This window comes from Pocillopora damicornis, chromosome 2 (assembly GCF_964200805.1).
Source record: "Pocillopora damicornis chromosome 2, jaPocDami1.2, whole genome shotgun sequence".
NCBI lineage: Eukaryota > Metazoa > Cnidaria > Anthozoa > Scleractinia > Pocilloporidae > Pocillopora > Pocillopora damicornis.
This window is the reverse complement of record NC_142671.1, coordinates 13,866,807-13,882,383: the sequence shown is the minus strand read 5'-3', so window position 1 is coordinate 13,882,383 and position 15,577 is coordinate 13,866,807. Positions and strand designations below refer to the sequence as shown.

At 37.0% G+C, this 15,577-nt stretch overlaps 3 protein-coding genes across 4 annotated transcripts; 2 read left to right on the top strand and 1 right to left on the bottom strand.

Moving 5' to 3' along the window:
* Positions 1-887: 887 nt before the first annotated feature.
* Positions 888-5,356, top strand: LOC113674823 (uncharacterized). The gene is made up of 2 exons (XM_027191319.2): positions 888-2,742; positions 4,037-5,356. The coding sequence occupies exons 1-2, from the start codon at positions 2,530-2,532 to the stop codon at positions 4,358-4,360; spliced, it is 537 nt and encodes a 178-aa protein (XP_027047120.1). The 5' UTR covers positions 888-2,529; the 3' UTR covers positions 4,361-5,356.
* A 45-nt stretch (positions 5,357-5,401) lies between these two features.
* LOC113674820 (cytochrome P450 4A14) lies at positions 5,402-15,380 on the bottom strand. 2 transcript variants are annotated; one of them, XM_027191314.2, is made up of 6 exons: positions 15,025-15,379; positions 14,308-14,546; positions 9,502-9,777; positions 7,739-7,870; positions 6,583-6,955; positions 5,402-6,476 (listed from the first exon to the last, which is right to left on the bottom strand). In XM_027191314.2, exons 1-6 carry the CDS (start codon positions 15,272-15,274, stop codon positions 6,250-6,252), a joined length of 1,497 nt encoding a protein of 498 aa, XP_027047115.2. In that variant the 5' UTR covers positions 15,275-15,379; the 3' UTR covers positions 5,402-6,249. The 2 variants fall into 2 exon arrangements, with proteins under 2 accessions (XP_027047115.2, XP_089053826.1); XM_089197700.1 differs by lacking the exon at positions 7,739-7,870 and having other exon boundaries at positions 15,025-15,380.
* On the top strand, positions 10,008-13,754 carry LOC149049976 (uncharacterized). Its single transcript, XM_089197416.1, has 3 exons — positions 10,008-10,061; positions 12,603-12,771; positions 13,259-13,754. The coding sequence occupies exons 1-3, from the start codon at positions 10,008-10,010 to the stop codon at positions 13,381-13,383; spliced, it is 348 nt and encodes a 115-aa protein (XP_089053542.1). The 3' UTR covers positions 13,384-13,754.
* Positions 15,381-15,577: the final 197 nt, after the last annotated feature.

Sequence of the window (15,577 nt, the reverse complement as noted above, 5' to 3'; positions counted from 1 at the left end):
GAGGTCACCCTCGCTGGTCACGTTATAAAGACGGTAGCGTGAGTCAAATAATTAACGCAAGTTTGGTGAATCCTACCCCGTAACCACTTCGAAACTTCTCCTACTGGCCTTTCCATGAGTTAAAAATTCCACCTGGGAACGACGGAAAAGAAATACGCTATTCTCTTCGAGAAATTATCCGTATCCACTCAAGCATCTGAACGGTTCGGTGAAGAATCTATTATTCAATTTTGTAAACTACGTAGTGGCTGGTACTGGGCAGTGGGCACAGTCCATGCAAAGCTGTAGTCCACTGTCCAAAGAAACTTAGCCGCTTCCAGCATATTTCCTACCCCGTCTTTACCATAGAAATTCCATCCAGTCAACATTTGGTGGGTCATAACTGTTAAATATCCTGACCAAATCATAACAGTTTAATAGGATTCTTCTCTTGCGGCAAATGATGTCCGGTGTAATCGTTCTTTAGCACTCTGTTTGGCTGTCGTTCCAGTGTTGTTTTAATGTCTTTGAGCGGTTGTCTTGTGCAGACGATAGTTATGATCCAGAATACCACAAACAGGAAAAACAAAAGCGCAGAAATATCAATCGCCGTCGCTAATTCAAGAGCGACCATGTTGACAGACGAAGAACGTCCTAATATGTAGGAGCGGCTACCAAGCTCTCACTTTTGCGTGACTGAAAGTAAGCTTACACGACCTTACTATTTGTGAACAAAGTGAACATAATACTGACGATGACTAAATATATTTTTTTAGGTAATGTCTTGTAAGAGATATTTAAAAGTATTATCCTGATCTCAAATTTGAAGAACGAAATGGATATCTTAGAGAATTTTCTGTGAGATCCATTTAGCATCACCATAACAACGGAAACTGTAACGCAAGTGTAACATGCCAGTGTCTCATTTGTTATCAAGATAGGTCGTCGTTCGTCATTTCAACGCCAAACGCTCTACGGGAATCGTGTGACAGGTCCAATGCACTGAGCGGCCTTTCTAACTCATCTATTCCCCGTTTATAAGCTACATCTTGGCCGTTTTAACATGGGACTTGGCCATGGATCGTCAAGAAGAACCGAGGTCTATAAGACGAAGAATTATGCGCAACAGCATATTCATTTTTGTCGGATTTGTTTTGATTGTTCTCTGTTTCGTTTTCTTGGGAATCGCACAGCAGCGCCAACATATAACCTCAGGACACTGTAGCGACTGTAACAGCAAAAACACTCCCAAGATATTTCGACTTCTAGCCGCGATTTGTTTTGTAGTTGGCTCGACAATAATGACAATTTTTTGGTGGCACATCAGAGCGATGAGAAGTTCTTTGATAATGCGCCAAAGACACATCGACTTGGAAGGATTATTAGCAAACCACAATCAAACAGGTAGAAGAACATGCAGAGTATCTCTTGGAAAGAGAAACTGCGGTTGAAAACTTATACAAACGGTTGTGGATGTTGGAGAACGTGACGAAAATCACACTTGCATAATTTGGAACGTAACAGATGTCAACCATCCAATTGGTTATTAACTAATGTATGCATGCTTGCATATATTTCGATGTGGATATTATAAAAATGTCTCACAAGCTTGTTTACTTTGGTTTAGACCTTTAAGATCAAGCATTGGGAGTTCTCAGTGTATCTCCGTAACACAAGTAGAGCATCCGAACGCGAAATTATAAATGGCTTGTACTGGAATCCTTACAGAATTTCCATTTACTTGCTTTGTCCTATTTGCGAGACAAATATGCGATTTTCTTCTCTGAGCTGTAAATGTTTTTAGCCGTAAACTGTTTGTTGATTATTTCTCCGTGGAAAAAGAGTTCTCGTTTTTCGGGGGCATAAAGACAATAGGCAGATCATGGGGAAATATTTTAGCGAAATAATTTTTTTTAACGAATTAGCTATGTTCGTCGCGAAAGTTAAATTTTTTTTGAGGCGAATTTTTGTTCAGTTGCTCTGAAGGACAAGTAAACACACACACACAAAAGAAAAATTGGAATTTTGCGATTAAACCTCGAAAACAAAGAAATAAACTTATATTTGTGGTTGATTTATATTGTAAGATATTAAAATTATTGTACCTGATTTGAGGTTTTTTTTTTTTTTTAATCGTTTACTAATTTTCTATTGATTCATTGATAGTTCCTCACCATTGCACGAATCTTGTAAGACAGAAGCACGTTCTCTCGAATGCCCGTGCGCGGATCTCGCGGGATTCTTGTTCTCCCCGCCGATCGAGCGCGACATGATATAAATAGGTTTCAAATTTCAAGGACGCCAGACAGGAATTTTCCATGCTCCGGCGCGTTCGACTCGCCACGAACATTTGTGTCTTTTAAAAACGATATCATTCTCTTGGATCCATCTTCCAGGCCAATGGAATCTGACCAATGATTTCCTGTCAACTACGAAAATTCAAATCGTCTTTTGGATGAACTAATGGATATGGAAATTTGCGATCAGAACTCTTAGATTATCAATAGGGACGAAAGACGTAGAAATTACGCGAACATTTCAACGTGAAAAATGATTTTAGCGGATGGGACACTAGCCATTTACATTGCCGCTGGCTTAGCTGGATTTCTCGTACTACTGTGGTGTTGTGCTTTATGCGTTTGCAAGGGCCCTTGTCGGTCACTCAACGAACCAGTGAAATCACCTTTCGAAATGCATATGGACCCTGCGTCCAGAGACACCGCATTACGAAACAAGTATGAAGCGTATCATTATCATCTGATGGTAAGTCATGGAACATTTTAACTGTCTCGGTGTTTATTTCTCTTAAAACATTTCATAGAAATATCTTTTTTTTCGAAACGAGAAGACATTTACGTTCGTACTCCAGAGACCAGCGCGAGAAGCCAATTCATGCTGTTTATTTTATCTGATAACATTTTAACTTATTCTCTCAGCGTGATGTTATGATAGACAATATTCTTAGACACGATAAATGCAAATTTGTGTTGAACACGGCATATCATATAGTCATTTCTTTCCAGAGAAAAAGTCGATAAAGAAAACGCTTTTACATATGAACTAGCAACATAAAATCAAAACCTTGCATGCAAATAATTATTCTAAAAAGTCTCAGCGACGACAAGAAGAGCTTTGAACTTTCATGAAAATAGACAGCGCCGGGGGCTCATTTTTCAGCTTCGATTGCAATATAAGCGTAACGTCGCGCTTAAAACTTGCTCCATGTATTCAGAAATCATTAAGATGTAAATTAGATATTTAGCGGGCAGGGAAGGTTCGAGTTCCGGAAGCAAAGTCACTGAAAGAGACGGAAAGGTATTTTGTATTTAGTCAAGAATAATTTGCTTCATCAACCTGGCGAAAATGTATAATTTAGGAAAAATGTAGTCACAGTTATGGACATCCAATAGCTGGTTACTCTCGCCAAAACATACAACGAATTATTTGCAGGAATCAGTAGATTGTTGCTTTTTCCCGTGACATACAAATATAAAATACCTAAAAACATCTGTCTGAAAGGCTCAAGGGGATGGATAACCTTGCATCAGCGATACCTTTTGAATCAGTCAACAATTCCTTATTCTCTCACTAATTAGCCTTCATACAGGCATCCCTTAAACCAACTGATAGGAAATAGTGACGTTGGCTGAGCGTTTTTTTCATTTTTTGCCCTAGTTCTTTCGCGTTCAACAATCAATCTACACGAAAAAACTTTAGGAAGGAAGAGTAGGAGAGCATGTAGTGAATGGGGGCGGTTTCCATTTAATTTTTTCAAATATTTTAATTCCACATTTCACGTTCAATCATTGAGGGGCCTTATGATAAGTTATTAGTACATTGCTGACGAGGAAGCAAAAAGAAATATATACAGGATTTTTCAAACGTTTTTAACTTGTTTGATTCCGCATCAGAATACACTGACTATCACTGTAGTTTGATGTGCAGGCATTCTGCGTCATGGAGTACAGTCGAAAACGAATATACAATTTTTTCAAATTCTCAGCCTTAAGAGTGATTTTAGTATTAACATGAGCGAATTATATTAATTTTTCTTTAGACACCAAAAACCCCAACTCAACAGCACCAAGTTAAGTTGCCTATACAATTGGTTCCCACACCAATTTCACAGGGAAGTGGATCACCGATTGCATTTGACTTCGGAGCTGTCTTGAAGATGCAGGCTGCGGACAAGGCGAACGCTAAAACAAGGGATAGTCAAGTCAGGGATCCGCTGATAGATAAAGAACAAGGAGATTCGTCGTCTGATTCAAACAACGAGAACGTCGAACTCAAGAAATTGAACACCATTACGGTGGATGTACAAAGCACAGACGACAAAAAATCGGACAAGCCTCTAATACAGGAGGAAAACAACCTTTGAGATTTTATTAACTAACCGTGAAGAAATCATGAACAGTTTCTTCGGTGCTTGTGGTTGAGAAAGTTGTCATCATAGACGAAAAGAAAAGTTTGCTGGAAAAGTGTGATCCATTGGAGAAACAATTCAATTGAGAATGCTAACTATTGATATTGTTTTACTTATTCTTCGTTGACGTTATCTCGTCCGTGACAAGTATCAATGTTTTAGCGGCTTCGTGCTTGTCATACAGAGAACCCCCAGTTTGAGCGGACAGATCTATTCTGATTCGGTCTAAGAAATTACTCAAGAAATGCTCCTTTAAATATTCATGTTTCTGCTTATTTAAATGTGAGGTATATATAAGTGTCTGATGTGTGATCATAATAATGATAAAAAAGAAAATTGTCGCCACAAATTTTACGAGCATGGTGCGATATACTGCTTTTAATTGCGATCCTTGTCATTTTGTCTCTCTTATTTTTCGATCTTGATCACTGTACAGTGAAAATCGTCTGGAACCCTTGAAAGATTGCATTCGCTAATTTTTTACCGCCAAATTGATTTTTTTTTTAAGTTAATGCGCTAATTATCATAGTTTACATTTTGCACCCTCTAAACATGGACTGGTAAATGATGGAAGACTTACTCTTATTTAAGTAAAAATAACAAAACACTTAAAACTCTTTCGCGAATTTTATCACTGGGAAAGAGTCGAATACTTTATCAAGATTAGACTATTAAGACATGCAATATTGCACACAGTTATGACTGTCCTCCAAATATCATAATCTCCAAGATGTGCGTCAAAAAACACGGAAGTATTCTGCTCCCAAGGGCAGCATTCAAGATTCTTAAATGATGACTACTGCTTGTCTTAAAAATGTAACTGAAATGCAATCTCTAATCAAACTGACTGTAGTACCATGCAAATAAATCACTAAGAAAGTATTTGTAGAGGGATAGATTTCATTGAGTGCATGAGTAAAATAAAGCCGAAATGCTCCTTAGAAACGGAAATCCATAAGATGTTTTCGACTATGAGTCTCAAACACAAAAAGTGAATTTCTGAATGTTCTACACAATTTTATTACATTTGTGGAAGCTTATTATGATTGATGGTGTCCAGCAAAGCTGGTAGCCTCGCATAATAAAAGTAAGCACCCATACACACATGCATCTGGAAAAGTGCCCACAATCTCAAACGTAATAGCACAGCGTTTTAGATTGTTTTCCAGACATGTTTTCGGTCAAGATTTGGCACACGTTGCGTACTCTACACAAATACTGTAACCATGACTTTTAAATATATGGTTATCAAACTAGTAAAGTATATTTTCCATGTCACCAATAAGGGTAAAAATATCACACATACACGAGCTGTTATTGTTTAAAAAAAAAAAAGTCACAAATCTAAACAATATATTTTTCTAATGAAAACATCACACTAACCTTGAGCTAAGCAATAATTGAGTTGTTTTTGTTGAGAGGGTCACTGGTATACACAAAATATGTTTTTGCATGTGTCTTATTCGCTTGCCCCTACTTGACTTACGCAACGATTGATATCGGCTCACGCGCTGGCGCGTGAGGTATTTACGAAAAAAAAAATGCATGAATCGATCAGCAGCTTGGGTAAGAACCGACTCGAACTTGAGTACGTATCGACTCAAACTTAAGTACTGTCTACATTTAAGGACGAAACGAAAGGGTACGAAACGACCGGACACCGACGCAAAAATTCTTAAGGTAAACAAGCACAAGAAAAGTGATAAGATTGCAGTTGGTTTTCGTTTCGCATCTGATTGGAAAAGAAAGTGGCGCGAGCTATCTAGATCAATCATGGAAAGTAATGAAGAATAACACCGCAATCCTACGTTTATTTCTTCACGAAACAGAAAATTGCTCTGGAATCAGGACTGGGTTGCAAGCCCTATCAGCAATTTAAGTCCCTTTGGACGGACTGTCAGCATTGGCACGGCTTCAACCTTACATTCGGGAGCCTCACTGACCCAAAATTTCTTCATCAAAGTAGCCAATATCACCTTCATCTCCATCAAGGCAAATTTGTATCCAATGCACATGCGCGAACCCACCCCAAATGGAATGTGTGAGTAAGGTTTCACGCCTTTTCGGCCCTCTGAAAAATTAACAAGAAAAACTTAAGGACTTAACAAACCACTCACCACATAGCAACGGTTTAAAAATCTCATTAACTAAGCTGTCATTAATTCCTTAACTCTTACCTTCCTCATCGAATCTTGCGGGATCAAAGTCGTCGGGATTTGGCCAATATTTGGAAGTACGCTGTAATGAATCAATGGGCAAAATCATAACTGTATCCTTGGGAATAAGATATCCCCCGATAGTTATATCTTCAATTGGAGAACGGCCTGTCACGTGAGCAGGGGGGTGGCGCCGCAGCGATTCTTTAATGACTTTTTCAAGGTACATGAGATTTTCAACAGTATCCCATGTCAGCTCAGTACCATCACACAACACAGAGTTTATTTCTTCTCTCAGTTTTGCTTGGATTTCAGGGTTCTTTGCAAGCTCATAGAGGGTCCAAGCAAGAGCGACACTGGTAGTCTCGTGGCCAGCCACCATAAAGGTGAACACCTAAAGGAGAAATTGGAAGAGATTTGTAAAGAATGAAATTAATGCCTCGCCGGTCATTGAGAAATATTTCGATTTGGCACAAACGTGGGGTAAGGAAGAAACCCGAGTCCCCGACGACGATTTCAATCTCAAATCTAATACAATGAAGATGCTTCTGAGCCGCAGAAAACTTACAGGGTTTATGCTAGAAATTCAGACCAAAGAGTGTTCAGTAGGATCCCCTTCTTGTTTACTTTTTTTCAAATTTTGAGAATCCATATTTCAAGAAGGGGGCCCAAGACAGCGGGTATTCCAATATATGTTGTTTCAACGTACTTGCAGAGTACAGACAGTGAGAAAAAAAAAAAGAGAATGGCAATTGAGACAGTAAGAGGCTTTACTGCCAAGTACATTTTTGAATACTTTATCAAATAACGACCCCTTAAGAAAAGTACTTATGCTGGAAACAATTCTTTGAGCTACTTTGAATGCCTTGTTGTAAGTTTATGCATCAGACACTTTTGTAACGGGATGAGTGACTATATTTATACAATCTAATGTGTTACCTGGCCCTCCTAAATCTTACCTAAGACATTTAAAGATGAAGTTACTGGGTAGTTCTAAAGCAGAGTCGTACTAGTATTCATTCCATTCATCAAATTAACAAAAACAGCGTTGCACAACCAAACCAAATAACAACAAAGAAAAAAAACAAAACAAAATAAACTTTTTTTGCAGCAATATAGCCTTAATTTATAATTTGTTGTTGTTGAAATGATAATTCAAGATATGTAATTTCTGCACCTGACTCCTTAACTCCTCATCATCCATGACTGAATTTGTTTCCTGATCATACATGTCCATCAGAACATCAAGGAGATCTTTTTTCTCTCTCACAATTCCAGCTTTTTTCTCTTTGCGGCGCTCTTTGATCATCTTTTGAAGAGAAAAAAAAAACCTGATAAATAAGAAATTTAAACAGTAATCTTTGCTTGACTTAAGGAAGAGAATTAGTCTGACTGAGGAAAAAAATAGGACTGGTTTAGTCATGATCAGGGTCATGCAATTTTCTAACAATTATCTAATACCTGAACAAAGAATTTTAATGTTAATTTCATCGTTGAAAGACCAGTTTGCAAATGCAAGGAGCTATAGTTATACACCAAGTATTTTGCAATATTTTCCATTAAAATAACATAGCAATGAGAGAAAAACATGTTATCTACTTTTAAAAATATTTATTACATAATTGAAAAATTAGGGCTTCTAGTGCACCTTAAGTTAGCTAATTCAGAGGTACTAATCAAACTACTTTTTGAATCCAGGCAGCAGAAGAGCAACAAACTTATGGTTTCACATTTGGCCATGGTCATGAAAGAAGTAGCCTGTCTGGGTTAGGCCACACAGATAATGCCTGTAAAACTTTTCCTCAAAAAGGTTCTACTGCCCTCTTGGGACTTCCCAAGACAACCTTGTTAAAAAATGTTTTCAATTTGGGGTTTTAAGTCATATGTGAAATTTCATAAGAATTATGATACCTGGATGAAAAGAATCTGTTGGCAAGTCATTTCAAATTGAATTTGGTCACATTGCCTGCAAATGTTCCATTCCCAGAATGCATTCATTGATAATTAGAAATACCACAGTTATGCAGGTACCTACCACCTGCAGGCAATCCACAAAGAACCCACAGGCATGCAAGGGAATTGTTGCAAAACTTTGCCAGAGCCTGGAGGATTAGGGTTTTTCAAGAAATACAGATTGAATAATTAAAAACAATTTAAGTAAGAGGCAAAATTTACAAGTACTGTAAAATTAAGAAAAATGCTGTAACATTTGCTGCATAATGACAAATTGAGGAATAATTGTTTCTATAAGTTCTACTTATATCCACTGGGAAGTGATGCAAGAGTTTTTAAAAGAATCTACTCTATGTGCACGGGCATTACTCTTTCCTAAAAATTCACCAGTGTGCTTATTTTACAATGATATGCTATATAGTGTCAGATATACCTAATTTTTTTACTCGATACTTATTCAGTTTGAGTTCCTATCTGATATTGTAAATTTATTTCCTCTATAACAGTAAACTTGTCCTATTAACAATATTACTCTAGATTATAAGTAATTTGTGAATGCTTATGTAATAGTGTTGTTTTACTTCTAACATGCCACCCATTCAAGCTAACTGTGGATGTATGAAAACCTGTAAATATGAATTCAAGTAATAAAGTGTATATATGTATGATACACACTAAGAAAAAATGCCTTCACACATCAGTTTTTTAATGGGACTTATTCATGCATCCAACTATGAAGATGATCTGTTACATTTGTTAGTCCATAGAAAATGACCTCTCCCTTGCTCCATAAATAGGATTCAAGACTTTGATTAGAACTGTTTGCTGTCATATGTTACTTCAATTTTATTATTTTATTGGTTCAATCTGATTGATGTAACCCAAATGGCTATAGATAAGCTAAGGTTTACCTAATAAAATTCACCTCCACCTCAAAAAAAAAACTGTAGATAGCAACTCTAAACATTAGAATCTTTATATACTTACATCTAACACTGTGTTGTCAGCTATCTCTTTCGCAGTCTTGATTCTCCTGTTTTCGCTTGTTGGCAGGTACTCAAAAAAGGGAATAAATGTCTTGCCCATGAGTTGTCTAAAACTCATTCCACTAATGACCAAATCCACTGCTTCAGAAACCTTACTCTCCCCTGCCAACACAGTGTTGAAGTTATAACCAAATGCAGATTGACCAATCACATCCAGGGTTAAATGTGTCAAATCATCATGAACTTCAACAGGATCTTTCAGCTTGGTGGACCATAGCTGGAAGCAGAATAAAATCACATGTAAGTTCCAGGACAATTTGGTTATATTGAAAGAAAGGCTTCATGGCTATGAGCCAATTTCATTTGCGTGTAACAAGAATGTCCTCTTGATAAATCATTTATATACCATGTACATATTTGCCACTGGACAACCATGAAAACCAGAACTACCTGTCTCATGGATTGGGAAGTTGGCTACTCAACCAGCAACCCTGCTACTTAGAGGGCATGGAGGGTGAAACTGGGCATCCTAACAGAACTAAAAACAATATTTGTCTTAAGGTCTGTGGTGGACCCTTCCCAGTTACACAGGGTGAGACTGGACTTCCTGGTAAACGATCAACACATCTGTCAAAAGGTCCATGATGAATTTTTTCTAGTCAGTGCATTGTGACATACACTACACAAAGAACAGAGATAAGCAAACCTATCATCTGGTCAGTCACTGCAACAGATATGGGAGTCAGTTTGTCTTAAGGCCTGTCCTTGCCACTGATAACACCTCTATCTGCCAAGAATGTGCTGCTAGTCCAGCAAAAGCTGGCAGTACTTAAAACTTTGCAAGCAGTTTCTTAAAATGGTCAGTCAGAAAACTTGCATGGAGGAATCTGACCACACCTAAATGAAACAGTCATTGTTGCCCCTGACTAACTGCTGTGATGGCATATTTTTCAAAAGAATCTAGAAACAAAGTGGCTATTAATGATTAAAATTCCCTTGCGAACTGAATTCCCAGTTTTCTGGGAATTCCTAGGAATTCCTAGGAATTCCTAGGAATTCTCAAAAATTCCCAATTATGCAAATGACCCTTGCAAACCGAATTCCCAGTTTTCTGGGAATTTCTGGGAATTCCTAGGAATTCCTAAAAATTCCTAGGAATTCCTGGGAATTCCTAGGAATTCTCAAAAATTCCCAACTATGCAAATTAACTCTGATTTAAAAAGCTTGGAATTACTGGGAATTTCTGGGAAAGGAAGACTCCAGTTTTGTGAGGACTTGGAATCCCTAGGAATTACTAGGAATTCTCAGCTTTATTTGAGGCAATTTTAATACCCTGAGGTCCACATAAATTCTAAGAAATTCTCAATACCTTGAATGTGAAGGTTTTAAGAAAAATAGTAATTTCAGATGCTTAAAACTTTGGCTCAATAAAAGGTATGCTATACAAAACTTACCAAGAGATATACAAACATGTACATGTTTATAACTTAAAGATCATGAAATTTATTACTCAAACTAAGTTTTAGTAAATCTTGACATTAATATGGATTTTCTCATGAACCAGCTGTCAGTTATGTTAAATGGAAATTGCCAACTTCCATAATAATGAACAATAATTACATTGTTATCTTACTTCCCTAACCTACATTACTGGTTGCCTTTGTTAGAAAACCTTGGAACAGTCAAGCTCAGTTGCCTCAAACGCTGTCAGAGACTTTTTGTTGACAATACTTTTAGTAGAAATTTCATGCCTTAGACAAACAAATTCAACACCTAATTAATCTTTCTTTTTTCATGATTGTTGTTGCTGCTTTTTTTTTCAGTTTTTTGCTCTATTTTCATGACTAATTGCTGTAATTTGTTTTGCTGTTTTTATTATTACAAAACATTTTTGTAAGAAAAGGGGAACATTGACTACCTCTGTCCTGTCTGCATGCCAAATGTTTGCAAAGTGTGTGGATGATCCACAAGTATTGGAACTCTTACAAAAATGTTTGGTATATGTTCCAATACTTGTGGATCATCCACACACTTTGCAAACATTTGGCATGCAGACAAGACAAAGGTAGTCAATGTTCAATTTACTTTATTTGAAACTCTGATCTGAAAATATTTGTCAACAAGACTTGTTAGTAGTGAGAAGTACCAACCAAGTTTCCTTTCATAACTTAATTTCTTAAATGTCCCAATCACTGGATCTCCCAAAAAAATATTACATCTTTTTATTTTTGGTGCAAATTACAAGTCCTTCTTTATATAAAAATGAAAAGTGATAGTCACACTTCAATAATAACAGCTCTTAAGTTTACTTGTTGTTCTTCTCTGTCTGTCAGCTATCAACAAGATTGTTTTATACTTCGGGCAGTGCATAACTATTTGTGGACCAGAGTTCCAACGCACCTCTGTAATTGCATATAGCTACTCCTGTCTCTTGTACAAATGTTTCTCCTTTGTAAGACGCACTCTACTCTGTTGTCAATACTGCTTTAAGTTCATTGGAAACGACTGACTGAGGAATCGAGATGGCGGTGTTGGAACGTGTTGCTGAACGCTTGCTACGGTCAAGCTTTGTAGATTTAGGTACTGGTACACTGGGATCATCTATGTATCTCTTATACTTCCGAATGTGGTATCCTTCTTTAATAAGTATGAGGGTAAAAGACGATTTGTAGTCGCATTCAAAACTGTGATTGGCTTGTGTTATTTCTCACCTTGGCCATTAACACAACTCAAGTGAGTTTCGAGTCTTTGTTTCCTCGACAACTTTCGGCCACAAATCGTGCATTTGTAATACGATCGATTCTTTTCGATTATTTCTACATAGAGTGAGCTCACATCTTTATTTGTATCACCAAGCTATCCATCTTCTAGAAGCAGAGAACCGGTCGGAGAAGTCAGAATAAAGTTAGGCGCTTCTCTTAACACTGCAATCGGCAAGTCAGCGGATTCACTTTGCTAGCCAATTACAAGTCCTAAAAGATCCACGTGATCATGCCCGTGATCGGAAACAAAGAAGACTCCATTTGGCGCTCATCTTTGAATGTACTTTGGATCGGTTGATCGCTTTTCTCAACTGTTTTGCTTAATATAACATTTCTAAAGATAGCTTTTATTGTGGTTCAATGGGAAAACGAGAATAGCGTGAGTGTTGTAAAAGAAAAGAAAGTCGTTGGCGCCGTGGAGTTAAAAGAAGGGACAACAGTTGACATATTGACTGGTACAAACAAGGGTCGAGTGGCCATCTGTAAAGCTACGATTTTGAAAGTTTGTGGTGAGTAAAAATTGCGATATTCGTTACGTGATCAAAATCTTATAAAAGAATAGATGTAGCGGGTTGAATTAAGCTTACGTAACGCTTGGCGCAACTGAAACTAGAATAATTCTGAGAATCGAATCGGTCACTTGCATGCCGCAGTTTCTTAAGCTTATGCTTTACAATGAAATAAACCTATCAGTAAGGTTTCAAGATTCCTCTAGTCACGTTTGGGAACATTCAAGATTCATAATAGGAACTGTTATTAAACAAACCTTAGTACATAAAGAAGCCCTCCTTGGTAAAAACAAAATAATGTATTCAGCCCTTTTTTAGGAAAATCCATGAGAGAGATGTACTAACTCCAATATAAAAGTCACTCAATATAACAGAGATTTCTCAATTTGAGAATCCAATGAATGCCCTTTTCCTCATAGCCATCTTAAAAGCCTGGTCTGAGCTTTAAATATACATATTTTAATATATTATTTTTTTTCAAATTCAGATGTCAAGGAATCCAGATACAAAATGGTCAAGGTTCTTGTTGACAACCTCATTCAAGGCCAACTCATTGTGAGCCCAGGAAAAAAAATACAAACAGTACAAACAGCAGCTAAGTTTGCAGTTTAGGATAACTTTATTCTAATATATTGTTACAGTTACAACAAGATTTAAATCAAAAAATCAATTTTATTGGTCTGTAATTAGCCCCTTCACTCCCAAGAGTGCTTGGTTTTCAAATATAACTTAAGATATTGTATTTTATGGAAAAGAATCAACAGATTTTATTCACAATTTGTGTCAAACCAAATTTAATGATTGATTAGAACTATTTTATATGAATAGCTGTAATTGAGGATTAATCCGTATGAAGTTTTCAAGAAAAGAAAAATAAATCAAATCCCATCCTAATATTACCACACATTGATGTTATTTAATCAAATATATTTTACATGTAAGCCTTAATTAAGCTTCTAAATAAATTTCATTGAATACTTGAATTTTAGCTGGGTTTTTTTTAATTTAAAGTATTTATTTTATATCATTAGCCTCAAATTTTTGCTTAAAATTCCCAGTAATTCTTAAACATTCCCAAAAATTTCCAAAAATTCCCAAAAATTCCCAAAAATTCCCAGAAATTCCCAGAAATTCCCAGAAATTCCTAGAAATTTTTTAGATTTACAGCTTTTCAGGGAAAGTCATTGGTTCTCTGAGTTGGAATTCCTAGGAATTCCTAGGAATTCCAAGTCCTGTTGGCTATAAACTTGGAATTTCTGGGAATTTCTGGGAATTTCTGGGAATTTCTGGGAATTTCTGGGAATTTCTAGGAATTTCTAGGTTTTTAGAACCAGAGTTGTTATGATTGGGAATTCCTAGGAATTCCTAGGAATTCCCAGTCCGAATTTACCGTGAAAATTCACACCTTTATTCCTAGGAATTCCTAGGAATAAATTCCTAGGAATTCCTAGGAATTCCTAGGAATTCCAAAAGCCATTTCGCAAGGGTTAAAAGCCCATTAGCTTGTTGAGAATATATTTTTGCTTAACCACTCACCTTAACAAGGTTATCAACATTTTCTTTGAAGATTCCCAAAAATCCTTTCAAGTATTTGGAAGTGAATGCAGGCCCAATCATTCTTTTCTGTCTAGCATGCGCCTTGCCATTAGATGCAAACAAGCCAGCACTTATACTAGGAATATTTCTTGCAACAAAGTCAGGTCTGTAAAATTTATGGCTATTGCTTGCCACAAACTTGATGAGCTCAGGATCAGCTATGTACAGTAAACAGCCACCTACAGTAGTCAAAAAACAAGAGATAAATTCAATCTTAATTCATAATATATTTTTCTCATGATGCTGCCTCACTCCTGATGCAGATGGCTGTCACCACCACAAACTGCAAGGATTGGTTGGTTTCACCAACTGTGAATAGCCTCTTATTTCAATCTCTCATGAAGCCTTTTTCCCGTGAATTGTTCTTCTCCTTGATAGTGATGTAGCGATACTCTGCACTGCCTATAGGTAAATGATCAATTAAAGTATATTGACCTTCTTAAGTGGAACCTGTAATTAGCAGTCTGCATAAGTGCGCTCACTCAGCAATCTCTATTTAGGATGCATTTCGACCACGGCGTCGGGAACTTAAGTCTCAAATATCACCTCGAACAGTGTGCGTGATTCCGGTATGCATGATTAAATTATTTATACACGCACAGAAGTTTGGTGATGCATCACATAACTCAGCAGCCTCTTATATTTTAAATTACCTACCTTTCCCTACTGCATAACCTTGATGAGAAACGAACATCGGTCCATACTTTTCACTCCAAGAGCGTAGCACCTCCAGTTGATTAGATCGGAGAAAAGTGAAAACATGGCCGATTAACGGCCATCTGCCTGGAGGACTTGGAATCTTCTGTAGCGGAGACATCTTTTCTTCCACGAATTTATAAGCAAGCCATACTATCACAGCTGCGAATGGCAACAGCAAAATAGAGTTGGCAATAAGTGATAACTCCATATTTGAGAGATCGCTTACGCCTTTCTTCGATATTGCTTAAGTGACAATACAATTATTGTAAATTAGCATCGCAAACGCACACCTATGTCAGTTGGAAACCGAAATATTAGTGCAACTTGCTCAGTTTGTCCATATTGATCAGGGGTGGGGTCAGTCAGGCTCAACATAAACTTAGGGCTTATTTCTTATTATCGTTATATATTTTGAGAGGAACATGAGCTACTCACCGTAGTTTTATTTTTCATCGGAAGCTGCAAATATTATTTCTGAGTTTTTTTTTTCTTTCCAACACGATCGCTACCT

Bases quoted from the DNA above. Each gene is read 5' to 3' on its own strand.
- LOC113674823 (XM_027191319.2), top strand. From the start codon at position 2,530: ATGATTTTAGCGGATGGGACACTAGCCATTTACATTGCCGCTGGCTTA. The intron at 2,743-4,036 runs GTAAGTCATGGA...ATTTTTCTTTAG, and splicing joins CGTATCATTATCATCTGATG to ACACCAAAAACCCCAACTCA.
- LOC149049976 (XM_089197416.1), top strand. From the start codon at position 10,008: ATGGAGGGTGAAACTGGGCATCCTAACAGAACTAAAAACAATATTTGT. The intron at 10,062-12,602 runs GTCTGTGGTGGA...ACATTTCTAAAG, and splicing joins AAAACAATATTTGTCTTAAG to ATAGCTTTTATTGTGGTTCA. The intron at 12,772-13,258 runs GTGAGTAAAAAT...TTTCAAATTCAG, and splicing joins TACGATTTTGAAAGTTTGTG to ATGTCAAGGAATCCAGATAC.
- LOC113674820 (XM_027191314.2), bottom strand. From the start codon at position 15,274: ATGGAGTTATCACTTATTGCCAACTCTATTTTGCTGTTGCCATTCGCA. The intron at 7,871-9,501 runs GTAAGTATATAA...TCTCTTCAAAAG, and splicing joins CTGACAACACAGTGTTAGAT to ATGATCAAAGAGCGCCGCAA. The intron at 6,477-6,582 runs GTAAGAGTTAAG...TTAATTTTTCAG, and splicing joins CGCAAGATTCGATGAGGAAG to AGGGCCGAAAAGGCGTGAAA.